The 27513-nt window shown below is 39.7% G+C and overlaps 1 protein-coding gene across 1 annotated transcript in view; it reads right to left on the reverse strand.

The window, feature by feature from the left end:
• Window positions 1–27513, reverse strand: part of AGBL2 (AGBL carboxypeptidase 2) — a 41364-nt gene that overhangs the window by 10953 nt on the left and 2898 nt on the right. The window contains 8 exon segments of the mRNA XM_082660700.1: window positions 407–507; window positions 1049–1175; window positions 3214–3370; window positions 5141–5923; window positions 7740–7893; window positions 12937–13044; window positions 24256–24441; window positions 25217–25270. Of these exon segments, the coding sequence (XP_082516826.1) occupies window positions 407–507; window positions 1049–1175; window positions 3214–3370; window positions 5141–5923; window positions 7740–7893; window positions 12937–13044; window positions 24256–24441; window positions 25217–25270 (1670 nt within the window).

A 27513-nucleotide genomic window follows, 5' to 3' on the forward strand; every position in this document is an offset into this window, starting at 1 on the left:
CAGAAAAGAGAGGAGGTAACTGAGGCAAGACCTCAGGGAGGCCACAGGGGAGGTTGGCAAGTGCTTGAAGGACAGGGATAGTTTTGGAGAAGAGAAAGGACACCTGATTTTCTGAAATAGGAGGAAGGGAAGTAAGAATTGGTGCTGCCACAGCTAAGCCTAGAAGCGAGGGAGAGGTGTGCTGAAGGGAAGGTGGCACCATGGCCTCTGTTCTTGGGGAAGTATGAGGTCTTATTGTTTGCTGAGACTGCAGGCTGGGGGCTTTCTTATTTTCTTTGATTAGAAAAACTTCAGAAAAATATTAAGAGGAAAATAAAGATTGCCTGTAATCCCACTGGGCTGACTTCGGACCCACGTGAAAACGATCACAGTCACATCACCATATTTCTTGAAACCCCATTTTTACCTTGGTTCTGTCAGGATCACAGAAATCCAGAAGGGTGTCACAGACATGATAACCCAGGGATTTTAGATCCTCAAGGGTAAAGTGAGTGTCTCTTTTATTGCCTGCGGAAAAAATCCATAACACTTCTTATTAAATCTTAATGAGCAAATGCAAATCTCATTTAGGAATATCTCGTTAGAAACACCACCTATGATTCTAGAATATTACGCTTCTGGACAGGGTCTCTCTCCTTCTAGTTTTAGTTTGATTCAGGAGAATCTCTGACAATGAACAAGTTTACAATCATGATGGCTACAGTTACTGAGGCTTTACTCTGTGGTAGGCACTATGTCAAGTGCTTTACATGCACTGCCTCCTTAAGTAGTGCCTGTAATGCAGGTACTATTATTATTGCCAGTAAACGGAAATTCAAACCCAGACCTGCCTGATTTCCAGGGCCTGAGCAACAACTATGCTATACTGCCCCATCAGGTATTACGTTTCACACTCATATTTTGGGTTCTCAAATTTAACATTAAGGCACAGACAAGAAAATCTTCTAGGTCAATTATTTCCCCAACATTCAAGGAGATTTCATCTCCCCAGTGCTTTGCTTGGCGTCCCCTTGTCATGCCGGCTTATGATATACAAAAGAGAGCTTACCCAGGGTGGACCCACCAAAGGTAGACTCCATGGTATAGCTGTTTAGGATCCCCATCCGCCACATCACGACTCGTCCTGTTCCTTCTTTGCACTTTTGGACTTTAAAATTACAACTATGGAAAGAGAACTAAAGAGAAATCCAAGCCCTCTGTTAATTATAAATTGGCAAACGTTAAGATGTCTAAATTCACTAATATGAATTAAAAAAATGGTTCCCTTGGGTTCTATATGTTACTTTCTAACGTATGTTCCATAACATACTAATTCTAAGAGATGTTACTAGATGTAACAGAGGAAAAAAATGAGTTCTGTTGGTCAGGGAGAAGGTTTAACAAGACCAAACAGGCCTCCTCTGTGGGACTTCTCAGAGCATTTAATATGTTGTTGTGAACGCTGACCCTCCAAACGAGAGACAGTATATTCTGATTTTCATTGCTCATGAACGCTTCCTTTCCTTCACCACCTTCCCCAGGGACATTTTGCAGGACTAGGGTTCCTTGAGGGCCTCTTTGGGAATGCTGGCTTACTTTAGCATTCAAGGCACTAGCCAGCCTTTCTAAGGTTTATTTTCTACCCCTCCCCAACTTGAACCCTTGGGTCTAGCTGCATTTGCCCTCTTTCTATGAGCTGTGTGTGCCCCGCCCCTACAGCCTCTGCCTAGAGCTCTTCTGCTGCTCATCACTAACGTTTCTGGCTTGGAGTTCAATATCCTCCACTGTCTTTCATGACCGCCCCAATTCTCTTTCCTCATTTGGAGTCTGTAAACGTATACTTTGCAACTATCCCAACCTATCCTGTCCTGCTGAAAATGCTTTAGAGTTGGAAGGCGTCTCACTACCAGTGATTTCTGAATTGTGCTCTCTGAAATCCAGAGGTTCTACCGAGGAGCCCCAGGGCGCTCCTGCTGCAAGAACTGAGGACACAGGACGGCAGGGTACTGAGCCCTCCCTCCGCCCACTTCAACTAGCGCAGCGCTGCTTTTCATTGTTTTAAACGCTAGGTTCCGGATGGGATTTCATGTGAAGAAAAGAGATCCCTGGAAAAAACACGAAGATTGAAAAAAGAAAAGGAAAAAGAAAGGAAAGAAGGGAGGGAGGGATAAAGGGCAGAAGGAAAAAAGGCTTCCTTTTTCTTCTTTGTTTTTACAGATAAGAGTAGCAGAGACAAAACATTTGTCCTGTATCTTTATGTGAGAAAATTTACACTGTCATTTAAATACTTTTCTGAATCCAGTCTAATTTCTTCTTTCCAATGACAGTTACATTTTGTGAATTTATTTATGATGTTGAAAACCAGCTTCTAAATCAATGCAGATACAACTGTCACAGAGCTGTTACTCAGCCAACTATTAAAGACTTTTAAGTTGTTTTTATTAGCCCTTTAATATCTTGCAGTTATTTGTGATCTTGTATTACATAAATGTTTCTGTGGAGACTCATATAATATTAGCATTTTGCTATTAGCAATATTAGCATTTGTCCTTCAGTCCCTTCTTCCACTGCCAAACACAGGATGAAAGATGATAGAGAATTCTACCTACTAACAGTTTGAACCTGTGCCTAGAGCAATTAAAAAAAATCATCTTTATTGAGATATAATTCACATACCATAAAATTCACACATTTAAAGCACACAATTCAGTGATTTAAAGATATTCACAGAGTTGTGCGACCATTACCACAACCTAAGTTTAGAACATTTTCATCACCCCAAAAAGAAACCCAGTACCCCTCATTAGCAGTCACTCCCCATGCCATCCTCCCCACATCTGCCCTAGGCAATCATTAACCCACTTTCTGTCTCTATAGATTTGCCTCTTCTGAACATTTCATAGAATGGAATCATATACGTGGCTTTTTGTGTCTAGCTTCTTTTACTTAGTGTAATGTTTTCAAGGTTCATCCGTGTCCTAGCACACCAGTACTCAATTCTTCTTGCTGCCAAATAACATTCCATTGTGTGGATACACTACATTTTACTTATCTTTTCACCGGACACAGAGTAATTCTTAAAGCCACACGTTTCTAAATTCTTGAAGTCCAGGTAGCTGGGATTTACCCAAGATAATGGAGAGATAAAAGTGGCAAATCAAACACTGCATATAGGAAGCAATGAGCTATCCTTCCCCCTTAGTCAATGGACAGAAAATTACCTTACATGCTTACCTTATCTGGAGCATTTTTGCTTAACATTAAAGGAAAGACTCGCTCGTGAAGCCAGAACTTGTGATCATTGTTATTACAGCCGTACAGGAAGATATTACTCTTACGGCTGTGGCCGTGGATATCACAATACAAGAGAACCTCCCTTTCTTCAAGAAGTCTGTTGGGGGTGGGGGAGGCAAACAAAGAACTCAATGGATATACAGGGCATGAGCATGACCAAGGATCCTTTGGAGTCGCTTCCTTAAGGATGTCTGTTGATACTTTCCCCCCTAAGAAAATTTCAGCCCCTAATGACCTTCAAAGGACCCTATGCCCAACCTCAGCCCCTGCTGGAAACATGTCACCAGCACTCCTTGCCTCTGCCAGCCAGAGGAACTTGATGGAAAAGGGGATGTGGAAAGGGGAGATGGGTAGGCCTTGCATAAGCTGACAAGAAAGAGGAGAAAATCTACTAAAGGAAAGCCCACTCTGGTGCAGAACTGTGGAAAGAGAGAGAGAGGTAGAGAGGGGAAAGAACCAAAGAAAGCCTTGGTTTCTGACATTCCAGGGCTAGTTCCTTTAAGACTCAGCTCTTCTTTGTTTCCTGATTACCAGGACACCTCCAAACACCTTCTCCATGATGACGGTGGTGGTAACAATAATGCCCCACATTTACAGTGTGCAGGGTACTGTGCTAAACAGATTACATGGATTATCTCATTGAATCCTCACAGTAACCACCCAGCACAGGTATTATTATCCCCATTCTACAGATAAGAAAGCTGAAGCACAGAGAGGTTAAATCACTTCCATGGTCACAGAACCAGCCAGTAGTAAAACCAGGTCTCAAACCCAGACCTGCCTGACTCCAATATATGCTCTTAGCCATTTTGCCTACCAACCCAACACAACTCTCAGGCCATTCACACAGATATGGTGAGAAGGTGCGTGCGTTCACATATTCATATCTGCTGCAGTTGCATGCCCAGCGAAATGGAAGCTCCTTTAAGGCGGGTGCTATTCTATCATAGGCTTCAACTGCTTTTATATACGCTTGGAAAATGCAGATTGATTTATTATTCTTTTTTTAAAAAAAATAAATTTATTTATTTATTTTTGGCTGCATTGGGTCTTTGTTGCTGCACGCGGGCTTTTCTAGGTGTGGTGAGTGGGGGCTGCTCTTTGTTGCGGTGATCAGGCTTCTCACTGCAGTGGCTTCTCTTGTTGTGGAGCATGGGCTCTAGGCGCATGGGCTTCAGTAGTTGTGGCTCACGGGCTCTAGAGCGCAGGCTCAGTAGTTGTACCCCATGGCATGTGGGATCTTCCCGGACCAGGGCTCGAACCCGTGTCCCCTGCATTGGCAGGCGGACTCCCAACCACTGAGCCACCAGGGAAGTCCCATTATTATTCATTCTTCATAAGAGGCAATATAAGATGGTAATAAGGCATTCAGACTCTGCAACCAGAGAACTAGCTCTATGACTTTGAGCAAGTTTCTTAAACTTTCTGGGCCTTAATTTCCTCATCATATACAAGATGGGGATATTGATTGTGCCTACCTCACAGGGTGAATGTGAAGATTAAATGGGTCATGTGTAATACTGCCTGTCGTACATAAGCACTCACTAATTGTTAGGTACTACTATTATTATTACTGTTACACAAGTCTCATCATGAAGACCTATGAACTCCTTGACTTTTGACCTTTTCCATTCAATCATTTCACTTATAAGTGAAATGCTTCTAGCTGAAATCTCGCATGTTCAGTTTCAACCCAAAGATAAGACATGATTTAAAGTTTGAAAATGAACAAACCCAAGTGGCTGCAAAGAGAACGTTGAAGACTGTCCACAAAGCTATACCCGATTCCTATGCCATGAGAAGAGATCTCATGCCATCAGATAGTGCTGACAGCGTTCAGAGTAAGACCAATAGATAAAGGCCTCACCTCTTGATCATGTTCCTGGTGTGCCAGATACAAGGAAAAGACTCCTCCAGAATAGTTTTATAATGCCTGTTCAAGTCCCTTCCAGCCAATGAACAACGATAATTCCCCACGATCACTCCGTCTGGATTTAACATGGGAACCACTTTGAAGATAAAGATATCTCTGAGGAGCTGGGCATCTGGGGAGTTGCTAAGGATGAAGTCCAAAAAGCCTTTCATAATCCAAGAGCCATTACTTTCCCCAGGGTGCACTCTGGCAGTCAAGACCACAGCTTTCTTTGCAGCTGCCTCTTGAGGGGTCCGGGCTGGGTTGGTGATGGTGAGCAGGTAGACGATGTTTCCTGCAAGGCTCCTGCATAAAGTTCGGAGTTTGCAGAACTGAGATTGGACGGGGCTGTTTGCCACTGACAGGAGGAAGCACTGCAAGTCAGAGTACGTATATGGGTAGAAGTGTGCAAAGAAGCAAGTGTCCTGGTCATGTGGAAACTGAATGGTCCATGTGAGACAGTAAAAGCGCTGCTGCCCATCATCCGTGTTGCTCCTATAGTACCTGATTTCATTTCCTTCTCTCCTCCAGCCAATGCTGTGGGTGCTGGCATCCAATTGGGAATACATGAGTGGCTTCATCCCTATAGTATAAAGGCTCTTGGGTTTCAGGAGGTTGACGATGGTGAAGCGATAGGTGACATCTTTTCTGGTGTTCTGAACTCGAAAATAAAACCACTGAGTGTGCTTATTCGTGTAGAGGTCAGTTCGCAAGGTGAGTTCATACTCATAGGTGTTTCTGTAATAGAGAACACAGAAGAATATCTCTATAACTCCACACGCCCCTCAAAAAACAAACATTGTTTCCCTCTGGTAAAAACAGATCTTATTACAACAGAAAAGCCTGCTACATCACACATTTATTTTCTTATTTCCCTAGTTTTCCAACTCACATATTAGGCTAGAAGGAACTTGGGAAAAGAAAGTTTATTCGGAGTGGGACAGGAAGAATCTCAAAACTTACACTGCTGCACAGCACTTCTGGGAGCACTGGGAGCTTCTTGGTATCTTTTGAGAGGATCCAATAGCAGTTTCTAACCACTTCAACACATTTCTCTTTAATACACTGAACAGTAGTGAAGCCAGAGCCCCACGTTGGCTGTTAGCTACATCCTGGACATCATCACTGTAGAGGAGACCTGTAAGCCCTCTGTGCTATTTTTATATCTGATTCTCACTTATTTGAAGATGAGGGGGCATCTCTGGAATGCTTTCACCTTGTTGAACTTGCAGAAGACAAAATACAAATGCCAAAAAGCATGGAAAGATATTCACCCACATGCATAATTAATGAAGCACAAATTAAAATAGGATGCCCTTTCCCCCTCCATCTCATCAACATTCCAGTGCTGCGAACCAGGCACTCTCACACACAGTTGATGGGGACTGAAATCACATTGGGAGGGCAAATGGGCAAAAACTAGCGGTACTGAAGTGATCAAACCCTGAACCAACAATTTTATTTCTAGAGTTTATCTCATAAAACCACAAATACTTAAAAATATAAATGCAGGGAGTTCCCTGGTGGTCCAGTGGTTAGGACTCTGCGCTTCCACTGCAGGGAGCATGGATTCGATCCCTGGTCGGGGAGCTAAGATCCCACAACCTGCACAGTGCGACCAAAAAAAAAAAAAAAATGCATAAGGGTATTAATTCATTAAGCAAAATATTGTAAACATCTTAATTTCCCATCAGTTGGGGACAAGGTAAATAAGGTATGGAGTATCCATACAATAGGACAATATGAATATCTGTGATATGGCCATAGAAAAATATTTAAATTTTATTAAGTGGAAAAAAGCAACATGTAAAACAGTATGTATACCACTTTCCTATTTTTAAAAATATATAATTTGTGTATATTACATATTATAGAGAGAGAGAAAATTAATGCATATACACAAAACTATAAACAGTTGCTGCATCCAGGAGGTATGATTATAGAACTGCAACTTTTATGGTATTTTTATTGAGACTGTAAAAAATTAATAACCAGAAACCCAATTAAATAGAGTTGGGAGACCAGAAGAGGGAGCTCTCATGCCCTGCAATGAAAGCAGAGTCCAACAGGAAGAAAAAAAGACTCCTTTTCCTTCCTGGAAAGGACTCAGCCAATGAAAAGCCACGGACCCTTTGTTTACTGGAGCCCTCCCAACTTCCTTCTCCTCTCAGTGAAAGTGTTCTCCCTCTCTTGTAGTGTGGGACTTGCATGTGGCGTCCCCCGTGGTTGCAGACCCTGAATTGCAGTTCTCTGCCAATCCTGAATAAACGCATCTTTGCTGGAGAAATATCTGACAGTCTGTTTATTTCAGGTCAACAATGCAAATTTCAAACGCGCACTGATTTCTTTCAGAAGTAGAAAAAATAATTTAGATAAATTTTCATTCTGAAAAGTATGACTCACAATGATTTCATTCTTCTTCATCGTCCTCACAATCACCTCTCATCACTTTTCTCTTTCACAAAAACACTCCTGATCGCTAACATGATTCCTGAAGACACTTCTCAGTCACTTCAGTCATCATCCCTTTGGGAAATTCCTCTTTGTTACTCACACTCTAGTAGCTTTCTGCAGGTTCCCACTCTCAAACCTTGATTCAAACAGTAGAGTATCATCTTCTGGTCCTTGCAACGTGACTGCCAGTTCCTTGATAATCCCTGGTTTGCCTCCCACTCTGGAAGTGGTGAAATAGGAATCTTCGGTGGGCACTGCAGATGAGACAGACATACTCAGTCCAAGTTTCACTCAGAATCCATCTATCCAGCAAATATTAATTGAACCCCTCTGTGTTCAGCACTATTCTAGCTTAAGAACAATGAGTATTTAAATTTTCAATTGTCCTTGCTGAGACTTTTAAGTTTTAAAAATGTATATATTTGAAGACCTTTAAGTAGTTTAGAGGACTTCCTTTTGCTACCTGGTTACCCTTGGCAACTCAAATACTGCTTATACCCATTTAAACTCTAATTTAAAAGGATGCTGGCAAAAAATTACATTCTAAGTGGAGCACCGGAAAACATTTGCAGTCTTATTCTACAAGAACAAACAAAAAGCCAAATAGCACCTATTTATTAATTTAAAAAGAAGATAAAGGGGGAAAAAAAAGAGAGAAAATAAAGTACACTCCATGTCATTGTTTGGTATATCATTCCAGATTTAAATATAACAAAAATAGAAGCGTGAGAAGAACTGGCACGAGTGCAATGTGTCTAAGAGGGGAATCAAAATATCACAGTAATTAGTGAAAAGAAAAGGTTATGATTGAAACTTTTTCTTTAACATTGAGCTAAAACAAAAAACATTACACAATTTATATTATTTTATTTAGGAAAATTTAGATTATAATCACAACCTCTTTCTAATCCTTGGAATAACAAAGAATCAATTGTTAATTTTTTTTTTTTTTGGTGGGCTTACAATTTTTCAGACAAATTCAGTGAGAATGCCATGTGACACCTTTGATTTTTTGCAGTTACTTTTGCAAAACTCTTTTAGGACCCACAGTTCTCCCAAGGACTCTCTTTGTACCACACTGTTCTTATCAGTTGTGTCCAGAAGAATCTATTTTGTCATCTTTTGTTGATGTTCTCTTTAACTGTTAACTGATAAAAAATTTCTAGATTCTCAGTTGTCAATGGCTTTGCAGTGGTGCAAGCAATTCTTTAACATTCATCAACTTCATACAATCCTGCATCTCTTGTAAGGATAATTTCACTATTAAAAATATTTATTTATTTGGTTGCACTGGGTCTTAGTTGTGGCAGGCGGATTCCTTAGTTGCAGCTTGTGGCCTCCTTAGTTGTGGCTCACTGGCTCCATAGTTGAGGCACGCAGGCTCCTTAGTTGTGGCAGGCGAACTCTCAGTTGCGGCATGCACGTGGGATCTAGTTTCCTGACCAGGGATCGAACTCAGCCCCCCAGCATTGGGAGCACGGAGTCTTAACTACTATGCCACCGGGGAAGTCCCAGGATAATTTCAGTTTGCAATTAATTTTTTACTGTACTTGCATTATGTTGTCAGATGTTAACAATATCCACCATCAACAAGTGACTGATACCAGCAAAGATGCTGACCATCGGGCAGGATAGATACGAGAATTAAACAAACAGAAACATGTATGGGGTCTGATTTTATAAGTAGTCAGTTCATTAGTAAGTATATTCACATTATGATGACTTTTGCTTCTATACGCAACCTTGCCACTGTGGAGATTTAGAGAATAAATATTTGGATTATAAATGAAAGCAAAGGAGAAAGCGAGCATAAAAAGGAGTGAAAGCACAGAGGAAGTAAAAACAGAAGCAGCAGCAGGAGTACAAGTAAATCCATTTAAGAGTTGGGGACCCATGTTATTCGATCTCTTCATGGAACCACAAAGTACAGATCGGCAACCAGATGTCATTAATATAGGAATTTCAATATTTTCTTTAGTCTTTAAGGTAACTTAAAAACGATCCAGGGGCTTCCCTGATGGTGCAGTGGTTGGGAATCCACCTGCCAATGCAGGGGATACGGGGTTCGAGCCCTGGTCCGGGAGGATCCCGCATGCCGTGGAGCAACTAAGCCCATGCGCCACATCTACTGAGCCCGCGAGCCACAGCGACTGAAGCCTGCATGTCTAGGGCTTGTGCTCCGCAACGGGAGAGGCCACCGCAATGAGAAGCCTGCGCACCGCAACAAAGAGTAGCCTCTGCTCCCCGCAACTAGAGAAAGCCCGCGCACAGCAACGAAGACCCAACACAGCCAAAAGTAAATAAAATAAAATAAATTTAAAAAAACAAAACAAAAAAAATGATCCAACTCATAGCCCACAGTAACATTTTTCAATAACAAAACCTCTTTCTTATTTTCCCCTCAATATCCTTACAGAAAGTGGTTGCTCTAGGTCTCCTAAGCTAATAAACTCCCAGATTCTCCCCGGAGCCCCATCTTCTCAGTTTTCTGTTTCTTCATTCCTCCAACAGTGTGGGCTCAACTCTCCTTGATGAATCCAAAGGACAAGAAGATCAAGACAGCTGCCACAAATGTGTAGTAACAGGACAATAGGGACAATTCACAAAAGCTGCCATATCAGGAGAATGATCTCTCAATCCCAGGGTTTCCTCCTTTGTAGAAATATGTCTGGATAGAACAGATGAAGCGGTGGCGATTCATGGTCATCTGATTTATTGAAAATGACTACAGCAAAGTCAACGAGAGGTGAAACAGGCTTATAATATCCAAGAATTCCTTGAGGTTGCAGGAGCAGTATATCCCCTACTATTTATAACCCAAGTCTACTGACTTATGATCTGAGTTTAAAGTCTCCCAAGCTCCTCCTCAGACATTCCATAAGGTGGAGCTAGGTAGACTATGAGTTGCTTCACCTTTTCTACCTCACCAGCTTTTGCCAAAATAGTAACGAGAGCTCAAAATCAAGGCAACTGGGAGCGGAGCATGTGTAACCACATCTCAGATGGGTCCTCTCTGCTAAAACTGGCTCATTTTATTTTTCTAGTTGTAGGAATGTAAACACATGGCAGTCCCTCCTTCCTATTACAGTTTTTTCCTGTAAAAACCTCCCCTGATTTCACTGACTTAACACATCCCATTTCTACTAATTATACTTGGTACATGTTCCTCCTCCAATAAAATAGATTTCTTTTCTGATCATTACTATCTATTAGCTTACTTCTCTTTAACATGATATATCTTTTCTGCCTTAAAGGTTACTATTACCATCTGTTTCACATCCTCCCCAGCACTTGTTATTGTCTGTATTGCTGTTATAGCTGTTTTAGTGGGTTTGAAGTTGATTCATCCTTTCCATAAATACCCTTTACTAAACAGAGGAAATTCTCTCCTATTTCTAGTTTTCAGAATGTTCTTATCATGAAAGGCCTGATTTTGTCAAATGCTTTTTCTGCATTGATTGAGATGACTGTGTTTTTTTTCCCTTTGTTGTATTAATGTGGTGTGTCACATCAATCTTCTTATGTTGAACCACCCTTGGATTCCTGGAACAAATCTCCCTTGGTCATGGTATATAATCCTTTCCATATGCTGTTGAATTTGGTTTGCTGGTATTTGGTTGAGGATTTTTGCATTTATGTTCATGAGGAACACCAATCTATAGTTTTCTTGTGATGTCTTTGTCTGGCTTTGAATACTGGCTTCATAAGAAGAGCTGGGAAGTGTTTCCTCCTCCTCCTCTGTTTTCAAAGTTTTGAAGCATTAGTGCTATTTCATCTTTAAATGTTTGGTACAATTCAAACAAATCCTGTTAAGCCATCTGGCCCAGGGATTTCTTTGCAGGAAGATTTTAAATTACTAATTCAATTTCTTTGTCATAACCTGAATTTCTTCCTGAATCAGTTTTGATATGTTTTTCTAGCAATTTCTCCTGTTCATCTATGTTATTTAATTTGCTGACATAAAGTCATTAATAGCATTACCTTGTAATTGTTTTGATTTCTGTAGAGTTGATGCTTGTGTCCCCTTGCATTCCTGATTTCTATAATTTGTGTCTCCTCTCCTTTTTTCTTGGTTGATCTGGCTAAAGTTCTGTCAATTTTGTTAATGTTTCCAAAGGACCAACTTTTGGTTTGATTTTCTGTATTACTTTTCTATTTCACTGATTTCTGTTTTTGTTTTATTTTGTTTTGTTTTTGCGGTACACGGGCCTCTCACTGCTGTGGCCTCTCCCGTTGCGGAGCACGGGCTCCAGACGCGCAGGCTCAGCGGCCATGGCCCACGGGCCCAGCCACTCCGCGGCATGTGGGATCCTCCCGGACCGGGGCACGAACCCGTGTCCCCTGCATCGGCAGGCGGACTCTCAACCACTGCACCACCAGGGAAGCCCTGATTTCTGTTTTTATCTTTATTATTTTCTTCCTTCTGCTCACTTTGGATGTAGTTTGCTCTTATTTTTCTAATTTATTAAGATGGAAGCTTATGTAATTGATTTGAGATCTTTCTTCCTTTTAAATACAGGCATTTAAAGCCAAAAATTTACCTTGCAGTGCTTTGGCTGCATCTCATAAATTTTGATATGTTGTTTTATTTTCACTCAGTTCAAAATATTTTTGAACTCTTATGATTTCTTTAACCCATGGGTTACTTAGAAATGTGTTGTTCAATTTGCAAACATTTGTAGATTTCCCAGATTTCATTCTGTTGTTGATTTCTAATTTAATTTTGCTGTGATCAGACAATATATTTTGTACGACTTCAATCCTTTTAAATGTATTAAGACTCGCTTTACAACCTAGTATATGGTATATCCTGGGGAATTTACCATGTGCCCTTGAAAAGAATGTGTATTTTGTTGTTGGGTACAGTGTCCTGAACATTTTTATAAAAGACAGAAATTCTACCGCTAGGATGCCTGCAAATTAATGCAGGAAACCACAGAGTAAATGACAGTCATATGCACATACTACAAAATACTCACTATGGTTCAGGAGGTGGAGAAAAGAAGAGCAAATTACCCAAAGATCCAACATTTGATTTTCAGGAAGGGGAATAACAAGGAAGAAGCTATAAAAAGGACTCAGAACTATTAAGAAAACATAATAACATTTTAAAAAAACGATTGAAAATTTAAAACTGATTGGTCATGAATTTCAGGGCTCCCACTCAGGTTGGTCTGGAAAAGACAGTTTCTTCATCACTAAAATATGACTTTTTGAAAATCACTTTTATTATAGAAAATATATTTATTGTAATTTGGTCATGATTAATCACTCACTGTTCAGTGTGATGACAATACCTGAATCTAACTGATAGACAACTGTGCCTTTTTCTTCTCCTACAATTTTTGGTGCCTTTTCATTTCCTGTAGGTTGATAGAAATATTCTGGTTGAGGTGGAACCCATTCTGAAAGAAGACATTAAAAAGTACAAAATAAGAAATAATACAAAAAAAAAAAAGAAATAATACAAAAGGCACTTTATGAGACTGACATGAAATCATAATAATGATTATTCAAATGGCTAGTAGGGTGGAATCAAACCAAATTCCCACCCTAAGTTTCCAGTGTGTTTGTTAATTAATTATGTCTTGCTTCTTTCTATAAAGACTATGGAGAAATTTTTAACAAAAAGCATATACAACAGAAGTATCAACTTTATTTTTTTAGATTTTGTTGATGTGGACCATTTTAAAAGTCTTTATTGAATTTGTTACAATATTGCTTCTGTTTTATGTTTTTTTTTGCCACTAGGCATGTGGGATATTAGCTCTCCGACCAGGGATCGAATCCACACCCCCAGCATTGGAAGGTGAAGTCTTAACCACTGGACCGCCAGAGAAGCCCCAGAAGTATAAACTTTAAATAGAAGACCTAAAAATAAGGCAGAAAGGTCAATATAGTCGTTTCATCAACTCTTCAAAATTTGTCCCTGAGCTCCCGGTCAGGAAAATATGCTCAGCTACATATTTTTTATTAATATAGAGGAATAAGTATATCAGTTTCTTCAGAAGAAACAAGGTTTTTTCATTAACACTCAATTCTGAAAGATTTCTCATATGACACTTGGGTGACTTCTCAATATCATTTTAAGTACAGTAGCCAGTGATGAAAGCCAAGGGCATATATAAAGACACAACTTAAATTCAACAGTACATCAAAAGAATCACAGGGCTTCCCTGGTGGCGCAGTGGTTGGGAGTCCGCCTGCCGATGCAGGGGACGCAGGTTCGTGCCCCGGTCCGGGAGGATCCCACATGCCGCGGAGAGGCTGGGCCCGTGAGCCATGGCCGCTGGGCCTGCACGTCCGGAGCCTGTGCTCCACAACGGGAGAGGCCACAGCAGTGAGAGGCCCGCGTACCGCAAAAAAAAAAAAAAAAAAAAAAAAGAATCACACACCATGATCAGTGGGATTTACTCCAGGGATGCAAGGATGGTTCAACATTTGCAAATCAGTCAATGTGATATATCACATTAACAAAAGGAAGGATAAAAATCATATGATTATTTCCATACATGAAGAAAAAGCATCTGACAAAATTCAACATCCATTTATGACAAAAACTCTCAACAAAATGGGTATAGAGGGACTACCTCAACATAATAAAAGCCACATATGTCAAGCCCACAGCTAACACCATACTCAACGGTGAAAAGCTGAAAGCTTTTCCTCTAAGATCAGGAACACGACAAGGATGCCTACTCCCACCACTTTATTCAACATAGTACTGGAAGTCCTAGCCAGAGCAATTAGGCAAGAAAAAGAAATAAAAGGTATTCAAATTGGAAAGGAAGAACTAAAACTGCCACTGACATATATTATATACAGAAAACCCTAAAGACTCTATCAAAAAACTGTTGGACCTAATAACAAATTCAGTAAAGTTGCAAAATACAAAATCAATACACAAAAATCGGTGCATTTCTATACACTAATAATGAACTCTCAGAGAGAAATTAAGAAAACATTCCCATTTACCATTGCATCAAAAAGAGTAAAATACCTAGGAATAAATTTAAACAAGAACTATAAGACATTAATGAATGATATTGAAGAAGACACAAATAAATGGAAAGATACTCTGTGCTCAAGGTTGGAAGAACCAATATTATTAAAATGTCCACACTACCTAAATCAATTTACAGATTCAATGCAGTCTCTATCAAAATTCCAGTGGCATTTTTCACAAAAGTAAAGCAAACAATCCCAAATTTTATATGGAACCATTAAAGATCCCCAATAGCCAAAGCAACCTTGACAAAGAAGAACAAAGTTAGAGTCACCATGCTCCCTGATTTCAAACTCTATTACAAAGCTATAGTTATTAAAGCAATATGATATCTGCATAAAAAGATACATAGATCAAGGGGACAGAACAGAGAGCCCAGGGAATTCCCTGGTGGTCCAGTGGTTAGGATTCTGTGCTTCCACTGCAGGAGGAACTGGTTTGATCTCTGGTCAGGGAACTAAGATCCCGCATGCCATGTGGCACGGCAAAAATAAAATAAAATAAAATAAAGAATAGAGAACCCAGAAATAAACCCATGCATCTGTGGTCAATTAATTTATGACAAAGAAGGCAAGAACATACAATGGGGAAAGGACAGTCTCGCCAATAAATGGTGTTGGGAAAACTGGACAGCCATATGCAAAAGAATAAAACTGGGCCACTATCTTATACCACACACAAAAATTAATTCAAAATGAATTAATGACTTGAATGTAAGACCTGAAACCATAATACTTCTAGAAGAAAACACAGGCAGTAAGCTCCTTGACACAGGTCTTGGTGATGAGTTTTTGAATCTGACTACAAAAGCAAAAGCAACAAAAGTGTAAAAAAGTGGAACTAAATCAAACTAAAAAGCTTCTGCACAGCAAAATAAACCATCAGCAAAATGAAAAGGCAACCCTTTATTCTTTTAATTTGGCCATACCACATGGCATGCAGGATCCTAGTTCCCCAACTAGGCATCGAACCCAGGCCCTGGCAGTGAAAGTGCAGAGTCCTAACCACTGCACCACCAGGAAATTCCCAAAAGGCAACTTTCTGAATGAGAGAAAATATTTGCAAATCATATATCTGATAAGGGGCTAACATCCAAAATATATAAAGAACTCATACAACTTAACAGCAAAAAAACAATCCAATTGAAAAATGGGGGCTTCCCTGGTGGCGCAGTGGTTAAGAATCTGCCTGCCAATGCAGGGGACACAGGTATGAGCCCTGGTCCAGGAAGAGCCCACATGCTGTGGAGCAACTAAGCCTGTGTGTCACAACTACTGAGCCTGCACTCCAGAGCCTATAAGCCACAACTACTGAGCCCGCGTACCTAGAGCCTGTGCTCCGCAACAAGAGAAGTCACTGCAATGAGAAGCCTGCACACCACAACAAAGAATAGCCCCCCGCTCACCACAACTAGAGAAAGCCCACACACAGCAATGAAGCCCCAATGCAGCGAAACAAACAAACAAAAAACCCAAAAAACCCCACTTCTACAGGGTAGGAACAGATGACCTTAAGACTTCTCAGCTATTGTGCCAACTCAAAATGTGCCCCCCAACAATTTCCAAACACCCTAAGGGCAGTTCTGTCCCCAGTTAAGACTCTGAGCCAATCCTTGTATCTTCAGCTTCATCTCTTTTCTTTCATGTTGAAGGCTTCATGGTTACCCAAACATGTCTTGTTCTTTTTCTGTTTCCTCTAACTGGAATACTTTGCTCTGATCCTTTCAATTGGATCACTTCTAACTCATCCTTCAGATTTCAGCTTCTGTGTCAACTTCTCTTGGAAACCCTCACTGAACTTCCAGGTTGGGGTTAAGTGTTCCCAGAGGGACCAAGTGCTATGCAATTGCCTGGTTCTATCTTTAACTTCCTCACTAGTCTGTGAGCTCTGAGTGTCTCCATTTGCTCATCACTATATCTCTAACACCAAGCACTATACTTAGCATATGGTAGATGCTTAATGAATATACAATGAATGAATATTATAAGAGGAAAGTGAGAAAATAAGAAACACCCAGTTGTTTATCAGCAGTCTTAAGCAGAGACATGAGTGTTCCAGCAATCATAAAAGTCCCCACTTCTGAAAATCCTTCATAAAATGAAGGCTAAAGATTGTACTTGCATCAAAAACTCAAAGATCAACTCAATCAATCAACTCAATCAACTCAAAATATGATTAAAAAATAGTAGGGCTGGGCTTCCCTGGTGGCGCAGTGGTTGGGAGTCCGCCTGCCGATGCAGGGGACACGGGTTCGTGCCCCGGTCCGGGAAGATCCCACATGCCGCGGAGTGGCTGAGCCCGTGAGCCATGGCCGCTGAGCCTGCGCGTCCGGAGCCTGTGCTCCACAACGGGAGAGGCCACAACAGTGAGAGGCCCGCGTACCACAAAAAAAAAAAAAAAAAAAAGTAAACGTTTCTGAGAATCTGAAAAAGATTATATATATATATAACTGAATCACTGGGCTATACATTTGAAACATGACCTTATAAGTCAATTAAACTTCAATAAAATTTTTTTAAAATTTTTTCTTCTTAGGACCTGCGCAGAAGGGGAGAGGCAGCACATCGAAAGGAGGGCCTCTGGAGTGTGGAGTTCCAGAGTTTCGAGGGAAAATAAATATTCAGCTCAGAGAGGTCTAGCACTTTCCCCAGTGACTCATGATCAGCAAGTGGCAGATGGAACCAGGTTTCCTGACTTTCACTGTAGTGGGTCACTGTGTCTGAGAGTGATTAGAATAAATTAAGCAAGTGAACAAAGAAAATTACCTACTGGGTCAATGAAAACCAACTTCTTTCCTCAAAGGAGTGGTTTATGTTTTGAAAAGTACCTTAGGGGGGAGACCTTCAAGATGGCAGAGGAATAAGACGTGGAGATCACCCTCCTCCCCACAAATACATAAGAAATATATCTACATGTGGAACAGCTCCTAGAGAACTCCTAGTGAAGGCTGGCAGAAGACCTCAGACTTCCCAAAAGCCGTGTGACTGAGAGGGTCTTGGTGCTCTGGCCGGGTGTCAGGCCTGTGCCCCTGAGGTGGGAGAGCCAACTTCAGGACATTGGTCCACCAGAGACCTCCCAGCTCCATGTAATATGAAACGGCGAAAACTCTCCCAGAGATCTCCATCTCAATGCTAAGATCCAGCTCCACTCAATAACCAGCAAGCTACAGCGCTGGACACCCTATGCCAAACAACTAGCAAGACAGGAACACAACCCCACCCATTACCAAAGAGGCTGCCTAAAATCATAATAAGGTCACAGACACCTCAAAACACACCACCGGACGCAGTCCTGCCCACTAGAAAGACAAGACCCAGCCTCATCCATCAGAACACAGGCACCAGTCCCCTCTACCAGGAAGCCTACACAGCCCACTGAACCAACCTTAGCCACTGGGGACAGACACCAAAAACAACGGGAACTACGAACCTGCAGCCTGCGAAAAGGAGACCCCAAACACAGTAAGTTAAGCAAAATGAGAAGGCAGAAAAACACACAGCAGATGAAGAAGCAAGGTAAAAACCCACCAGACCAAACAAATGAAGAGGAAATAGGCAGTCTACCTGAAAAAGAATTCAGAGTAATGATAGTAAAGATGATCCAAAATCTTGGAAATACCATGGAGAAAATACAAGAAACGTTTAACAAGGACCTAGAAGAACTAAAGAGCAAACACACAAGGATGAACAACACAATAAATGAAATTAAAATTCTCTAGAAGGAATCAATAGCAAAATAACTGAGGCAGAAGAACGGATAAGTGACCTGGAAGATAAAATAGTGGAAATAACTACCGTAGAGCAGAATAAAGAAAAAAGAATGAAAAGAATTGAGGACACTCTTAGAGACCTCTGGGACAACATTAAATGCACCAACATTTGAATGATAGGGGTCCCAGAAGAAGAAGAGAAAAAGAAAGGAACTGAGAAAATATTTGAAGAGTTATAGTTGAAAACTTCCCTAATATGGGAAAGGAAATAGTCAATCAAGTCCAGGAAGCATAGAGTGTCCCATACAGGATAAATCCAAGGAGAAACACGCCAAGACACATTTTTTTTTTTTTTTTTTGCGGTACGAGGGCCTCTCACTGCTGTGGCCTCTCCCGCTGCAGAGCACAGGCTCCGGACGCGCAGGCCCAGCGGCCATGGCTCACGGGCCCAGCCGTTCCACGGCACATGGGATCCTCCCAGACCGGGGCACGAACCCGCGTCCCCTGCATCGGCAGGCGGACTCTCAACCACTGCGCCACCAGGGAAGCCCCAAGACACATATTAATCAAACTATCAAAAATTAAATACAAAGAAAAAATATTAAAAGCAGCAAGGGAAAAACAACAAATAACATACAAGGGAATCCCCATAAGGTTAACAGCTGATCTTTCAGCAGAAACTCTGCAAGCCAGAAGGAAGTGGCAGGACATATTTAAACTGATGAAAGGGAAAAACCAACAACCAAGATTACTCTACCCAGCAAGGATCTCATTCATATTTGACAGAGAAATTAAAACCGTTACAGTCAAGCAAAAGCTAAGAGAATTCAGCACCACCAAACCAGCTTTACAACAAATGCTAAAGGAACTTCTCTAGGCAGGAAACACAAGACAAGGAAAAGACCTACAATAGCAAACCCAAAACAATTAAGAAAATAGTAATAGGAACATACATATTGATAATTACCTTAAATGTAAATGGATTAAATGCTCCCACCAAAAACACAGACTGGCTGAATGGATACAAAAACAAGACCCGTATATATGCTGTCTACAAGAGACCCACTTCAGACCTAGGGACACATACAGACTGAAAGCGAGGGGATGGAAAAAGATATTCCATGCAAAAGGAAATCAAAAGAAAGCTGGAGTAAGTAGCAATTCTCATATCAGACAAAATAGACTTTAAAATAAAGACTATTCCAAGAGACAAAGAAAGACACTACATAACGATCAAAGGATCAATCCAAGAATAAGATACAACAATTGTAAATATTTATGCACCCAACATAGGAGCACCTCAATACATAAAGCAAATGCTAACAGCATAAAAGGGGAAATCGACAGTAACACAATAATAGTAGGGCACTTTAACACCCCACTTTCACCAATGGACAGATCATCCAAAATGAAAATAAATAAGGAAACACAAGCTTTAAATGATACATTAAACAAGATGGACTTAACTGACATTTATAGGACATTCCATCCAAAAATAACAGAATACACTTTCTTCTCAAGTGGTCACGGAACACTCTCCAAGCTACATCACATCTTGGGTCACAAATCAAGCCTACGTAAATTTAAGAAAACTGAAATCGTGGGCTTCCCTTGTGGCACAGTGGTTGAGAGTCCACCTGCTGATGCAGGGGACACGGGCTCGTGCCCCGCTCTGGGAAGATCCCACGTGCCGTGGAGCGGCTGGGCCCGTGAGCCATGGCCGCTGAGCCTGTGCGTCCGGAGCATGTGCTCCGTGATGGGAGAGGCCACAACTGTGAGAGGCCCGCGTACTGCAAAAAAAAAACAACAAAAAAACTGAAATCGTATCAAGTATCTTTTCCAACCACAATGCTATGAGACTCGATATCAATTACAGGAAAAAAATCTGTAAAACATATAAACACATGGAGGCTAAACAATACACTACTTAATAACCAAGAGATCACTGAAGAAATCAAAGAGGAAATAAAAAAATACCTAGAAACAAATGACAATGAAAACACGACCACCCAATATCTATGGGATGCAGCAAAAGCAGTTCTAAGAGGGAAGTTTATAGCAATACAATCCTACCTCAAGAAACAAGAAACATCTCAAATAAACAACCTAACCTTACACCTAAAGAAATTAGAGAAAGAAGAACAAAAAACCCCCAAAGTTAGCAGAAGGAAAGAAATCATAAAGTTCAGATCAGAAATAAATGAAAAAGAAATGAAGGAAACGATAGCAAAGATCAATAAAACTAAAAGCTGGTTCTTTGAGAACATAAACAAAATTGATAAACCATTAGCCAGACTCATCAAGAAAAAACGGGTGAAGGGTCAAATCAATAGAATTAGAAATGAAAAAGGAGAAGTAACAACTGACACAACAGAAATACAAAGGATCATGAGAGATTACTACAAGCAACTATATGCCAATAAAATGGACAACCTGGAAGAAATGGACAAATTCTTAGAAAAGCACAACCTTCTGAGACTGAACCAGGAAGAAATAGAAAATATAAACAGACCAATCACAAGCACTGAAATTGAGACTGTGATTAAAAATCTTCCAACAAACAAAAGCCCAGGACCAGATGGCTTCACAGGCAAATTCTATCAAACATTTAGAGAAGAGTTAACACCTATCCTTCCTAAACTCTTCCAAAATATAGCAGAGGGAGGAACACTCCCAAACTCATTCTACGAGGCCACCATCACCCTGATAGCAAAACCAGACAAAGACGTCATGAAGAAAGAAAACTACAGGCCAATATCACTGATGAACGTAGATGCAAAAATCCTCAATGAAGTACTAGCAAACAGAATCCAACAGCACATTAAAAGGATCATATATGATAATCAAGTGGGGTATATCCCAGGAATGTAAGGATTCTTCAATATACGCAAATCAATCAATGTGATAAACCATATTAACAAATTGAAGAAGAAAAACCATATGATCATCTCAATAGATGCAGAAGAAGCTTTTGACAAAATTCAACACACATTTATGATAAAAATCCTCCAGAAAGTAGGCATAAAGGGAACTTATCTCAACATAATAAAGGCCATATATGACATACCCACAGCCAATATCATTCTCAATGGTGAAAAACTGAAACCATTTCCTTTAAGATCAGGAACAAGACAAGGTTGTCCACTCTCACTACTATTATTCAACACAGTTTTGGAAGTTTTAGCCACAGCAATCACAGAAGAAAAAGAAATAAAAGGAATCCAAATTGGAAAAGAAGTAAAGTTGACACTGTTTGCAGATGATATGATATTATACATACAGAATCCTAAAGATGCTACCAGAAAACTACTAGAGCTAATCAATGAATTTGGTAAAGTACTAGGATACAAAATTAACGCACAGAAATCTCTTGCATTCCTGTACACTAATGATGAAAAATCTGAAAGAGAAATTCAGGAAACACTCCCATTTACCACTGCAACGAGAAGAATAAAATACCTAGGAAGAATCCTACCTAAGGAGACAAAAGATCTGTATGAGGAAAATGATAAGGCACTGATGAAAGAACTTAAAGATGATACAAACAGATGGAAAGATATACCATGTTCTTGGAATGGAAGAATCCAAGATTGTGAAAATGACTCTACTACCCAAAACAATCCACAGATTCAATACACTCCCTATCAAACTACCAATGGCATTTTTCACAGAACTAGAACAAAAAATTTCACAATCTGTATGGAAACACAAAAGACCCCGAAGAGCCAAAGCAATCTTGAGAACGAAAAACGGAGCTGGAGGAATCAGGCTCCCTGGCTTCAGACTATACTACAAAGCTACAGTAATCAAGACAGTATGGTACTGGCACAAAAACAGAAAGATAGATCAATGGAACAGGATAGAAAGCCCAGAGATAAACCCACGCACATATGGTCACCTTATCTTTGATAAAGGAGGCAGGAATGTACAGTGGAGAAAGGACAGCCTCTTCAGTAAGTGGTGCTGGGAAAATTGGACAGGTACATGTAAAAGTATGAGATTAGATCACTCCCTAACACCATACACAAAAATAAGCTCAAAATGGATTGAAGACCTAAATGTAGGGCCAGAAACTATCAAACTCTTAGAGGAAAACACAGGCAGAACACTCTATGACATAAATCACAGCAAGATCCTTTTTACCCACCTCCCAGAGAAATGGAAATAAAAACAAAAATAAACAAATGGGACCTAATGAAACTTCAAAGCTTTTGCACAGCAAAGGAAACCATAAACAAGACCAAAAGACAACCCTCAGAATGGGAGAAAATATTTGCAAATGAAGCAACTGACAAAGGATTAATTTCCAAAATTTACAAGCAGCTCATGCAGCTCAATAACAAAAAAACAAACAACCCCATCCAAAAATGGGCAGAAGACCTAAATAGACATTTCTCCAAAGAAGATATACAGACTGCCAACAAACACATGAAAGAATGCTCAATATCATTAATGATTAGAGAAATGCAAATCAAAACTACAGTGAGGTATCACCTCACACCAGTCAGAATGGCCATCATCAAAAAGTCTACAAACAATATAGAGAGGGTGTGGAGAACAGGGAACCCTCCTACATTGTTGCTGGGAATGTCAGTTGGTGCAGCCACTATGGAGAACAGTATGGAGGCTCCTTATAAATTAACAATAGAACTACCATATGACCCAGCAATCTCACTCCTGGGCATACATCTGGAGAAAACCTTAATTTGAAATGATACATGCACCCCAATGTTCACTGCAGCACTATTTACAATAGCCAGGACATGGAAGCAACCTAAAGTCCATCAACAGAGGAATGGATAAAGAAGATGTGGTATATATATACAATGGAATATTACTCAGCCATAAAAAAGAATATTACTCAGCCATAAAAATAATGCCATTTGCAGCAACATGGATGGACCACCATATTGAATGAAGTCAGACACAGAAAGACAAATATCGTATGATACCGCTTATATGTGGAATAAAAAAAAAGGGGTACAAATGAACTTATTTACAGAACAGAAGTAGAGTCACGGATGTAGAAAACAAACTTATGGTTACCAGAGGATAAGTGGGGGAAGGGACAAATTGGGAGATTTGGACTGACATATACACACATAATACACACATATTATACATAAAATAGGTAACTAATAAGGACCTGCTGTATAGCACGGGGAACTCTACTCAATACTCTGTAATGGCCTATATGGGAAAAGAATCTAAAAATAAAAGAGTGGATATATGTATATGTATAACTGATTCACTTTGCTGTACACCTGAAACTAACACAACATTGTAAATCAACCATATTCCAATAAAAATTTTTTAAAAATTTGGTTGATAGAGTTAGTTGGAAACTCTTCTGTCGCTATGAGGGTAAATCTTAAAAGTTCTCATCACAAGAAAAAAACGTAACCATGTGAGTTGATGGATGTTAACCAGACTTACTGTGAAAGTCATTCTGCGATATATATTGTACACCTTAAACTAATACGATGTTTTATGTCAATTATATCTCAATAAAACCGTGGGGGAAAAAACAGTAAAAACTACATTCTGGTATTATATACATGGTGTTCATCAATTTTACCAAAGCTGGTAAAAATAGAACTTTTATAAAACTCAACCAAACATACTGAAATGGGAATAATCTAGAAAACAGATTTAAGTATTGATATATTTTGGCCTCTAGAAAGGTATCCTCCCATTCCAATAAACTCAGAAGCATTCTAGTTTATACATTAGTGTAACTTTTGACTTTGGTGAGTGTATACCAGTTTCCCAGAGCTTAAACATGTTAAGGGTGAGCTAACAGATGGTGAATCTGTCCCGTCTTGTACTTTGGTATGTAGAACTTAAAACTGTAATATAGTCTGTCAGAACGGCAAGACCATGACACGTAAGTCACATTACCAATATGATGAATGTTCTCCTTGATGACTTCACATTCTATTGGCCATCTTGGAGCCTGCAGTGGCCCACTGCTGGAGAAAAAAGCAAAGAGATCTCGGGGTTCTCGAAGACGTGAGTTTACTTCACCAAGGTCATCATGAAGAAGCTGTCTGCTCTTAAGAAGTGGTGAACTCAGCATAAGGGAATCTGCCAAAGGGAAAGGGAATGAGTGAACAGTTTCCTCTTCTTCCTTGGGAACTTTACTGCTCAACTGTAACAAATATGTAAGTTTAAGCACTGTATTAATATATTAGCACAGATACGCAATCCTATGACATGTTTCTCCTTCAAAGAGATTTAGTACGGGATGACAGCATCAAAACTATAAAACGTTAAGTTAAAGTTCTGCCTTAGTCTGTTAAACATTTAAATGTAAAGCTTTAGAGTAAGTTAGAAGATACTTTTTTTTTTTTTTTAAATCAATGTTAATGGGTCAAAGACATTTCAACAGTGGGTTACAAATAAAAGTTACTTAACGTGTGTTATTATTTTTGTCTAGAGAGAGGCAAAAAAGAAAACTTTCAATTCAACCACTAGCGTTTTAGAAAAAAAGGACATAAAACTTTATTAACTACAGTGAAACAATCTACAAATTACATTTCAAGTTCATAATATAACCATTCAAAGGACAGAGAGACTTACAAAACAGGGAGGTGGATAGGGGCAGAGGAGTGAGCAGGGGCAGAAGAGAGAGAAGAGTTCTTGGGAAATAAAGAATGGGAAAAAAGGGAGGAAAACAAGGGCGTTCAAGGACAAAGGGGGAAAAAAAGGAAATGAGAGGAAGAATGAAAAGAAAGGGAAAGAGGAAGGAAAGGCTGAAGGCCCCTAGGGTGGTAACTCCCAGCTCTGGTGGGGAGAGCAGGACGGAGAGACATTTCCTTACAGGAGTTTCCGTTTTCTGGTCTGGAAGGACATGAAATACCTCTGCTCACAGCTTCTATCTGTCTGTGCACAGTTGAAGATAGACTGGTAGGCCCTAGAAAGGGGAAGGAAGAGGTATGGTTGGTCCGATGGATCTTTCTTTTTCCTGCCCGTGTCCCCTATACCTTTCCATCCCCCGCCCCCACTTTGGGCCCCTGCATTTCTGTGTCTAAAATATTTCCCCCACTGTTTAATGCAGGGGGAAAAGGCAACAAACATTTGAAAAGATGGTAAAGCTGCTCAGTCTCACTCATAGAGAAATGTAAATCAAAATGACAAGGAGATAACGGTTTTTTACCTAACAGACAGGAAAAACATTTATGTGTTTTCACACTCACCCTGGCAAAGGTGTAAGTAAACACGTACTCTCATAACTTGCTGACAAAAAGGCAAATTGGTGCAAACTTTCTGGAAAGCAATTTGGCAATGTCTAGTAAGATCTAAAACACCCAAACCCTTGATTCGGCAATCCCATTGCTAGAAATTACTTTATAGATTTTCTTAACAAAAGCTCGTCAAGATACATATACGAAGATGCTCACTGCAGTAACGTTCAAATAATAAAAATGTGCAAACAACCAAAGCATCCAACAAAAGGGAAGTTAAAATAATTATGACATGTTAATGAGATGGAATACTGTAGGTGCTCTAAAAAGAATGAGGTAGATGCTTCTTGTGCTCATATGAAAAGGCTCTATTTTTAAACAAAAAAAAATCAAAGATTATGTATAGGATCCCTATGAGCAATTAAGAAGAAAAGATATATAGACACTTGAGGATATATCTTCTTTTTCCTGAAAAGAATGATTACAATAGTGGCTATATTAAGGGTGAGGCAGGGAGAGCTCTTAATTTCCTTTTGTGTTTTTCTCCTACCATTTGAATTTTCTAACCTTATACATATATTTCCTTTTCTTTCTTTTTTGGTTTCTTTCCTCCGTTCGTTTGTTCCTTCCTTTCCTTCTCTTCTCTTTTTTTTTTTTTTTTTTGAAACAAGCACATTATAACTCATTCCCTTTTTACCTCCTTTGTACTTTTCTGGTTTAAAAAAACAACAATAACAACATAATAAATGCTTTGCTACAAAGATAAAGAAAAATATCTTCCTCACTCCAATGATCAAAACGGGGGAAAGAAGTGTCAGGTTATCAGTTATACTCTAACTAAAATTCATCTACATTGTTGTGTCACCTCTAGCAGCTGTCTTTGCATTTGACACTTTTTTATTATATTAAGACTGGCAATTGTTTCTTATCAATGTTATTTCAAGTGTCAGCAAATGGGGCAGGAGGAAGCTGAAGGGGGGTGGTCGGCTGGCTCCTGAGCCATTCCATCTTAACAGTCTCCTTTGCTCAACCCTTGCCTTTCTATTCCCTGCAAGGAGCTCTGGGACACAGAATGGAAAAGCCTTCTGGGCACTGGGATGAGCAAAAATATAAGATACATATTTGAAAATGAAAATGGAATTGCTACATCAAAGGTTAAGTACCATTTTACATTTTCCACCTATTGCCAAACTGCCTTTCTAAAAAATCTTATCTATTCACATTCCTAACAGCAGTGTGGGAGAGTGTTCTCCCACCTCCTGACCGAAAAAAAATTTTTGCCCAAATTTCATAATTTAAAAATGGTACCTTGACATATTGATTTGTATCTTTAATTAGAGGTGAAATTGAGCAACTTTTCATAAAGCTTGTTGACTGTGTTTTCTTTTCTATGAACTCCTTGCTTATGTCCTTTGTTCATTATTCTATTTGGTCATCTTTTACATATTGATTTGTAAGAGTTGTTATGTTAAGGAAATTAACCCTTTGACATATTTGTCACAAAATTTTTTTCCAATTATTTTCCTTTACTAATGGTATTTTTTCTATACAGAAATTAAAATTTTTGCTGTAAAAATTATCAGTGTTATATTTTATGGCTTTTGGGTCTGATGTCATTCATAGATTTTTAACTAGAAAAGGGACACAATCAGATTTGCACATAAAAAAGAACACTGCTGTGTGGAAAATGGATTGGAAGGGGGCATCATGGAACAAGAGAAGCCAAGAGACCAATTATGAGGCTGTTTCAATAGTGAGATGATGGTAGCTGGGGGAGGGTTGGGGTTGGGGGAAGGATGTGCAGTAAAGAGAAGTGAACTGATGTTTGGTTGGATATGTACTGAGGGAGAAATTCAACTGCATTCCTACCCTTGGATTCCAGAAGAAACTTGTGGAATCCCTGTAAAAAATTATTTTTGCTTAAGCTGGCTGGAGTTGGTTTCCACCACTCTTATGCAAAGAGCCTTAACAA

The sequence above is a fragment of the Grampus griseus genome, assembly GCF_964374135.1.
Source record: "Grampus griseus genome assembly, chromosome: 8".
Lineage (NCBI taxonomy): Eukaryota > Metazoa > Chordata > Mammalia > Artiodactyla > Delphinidae > Grampus > Grampus griseus.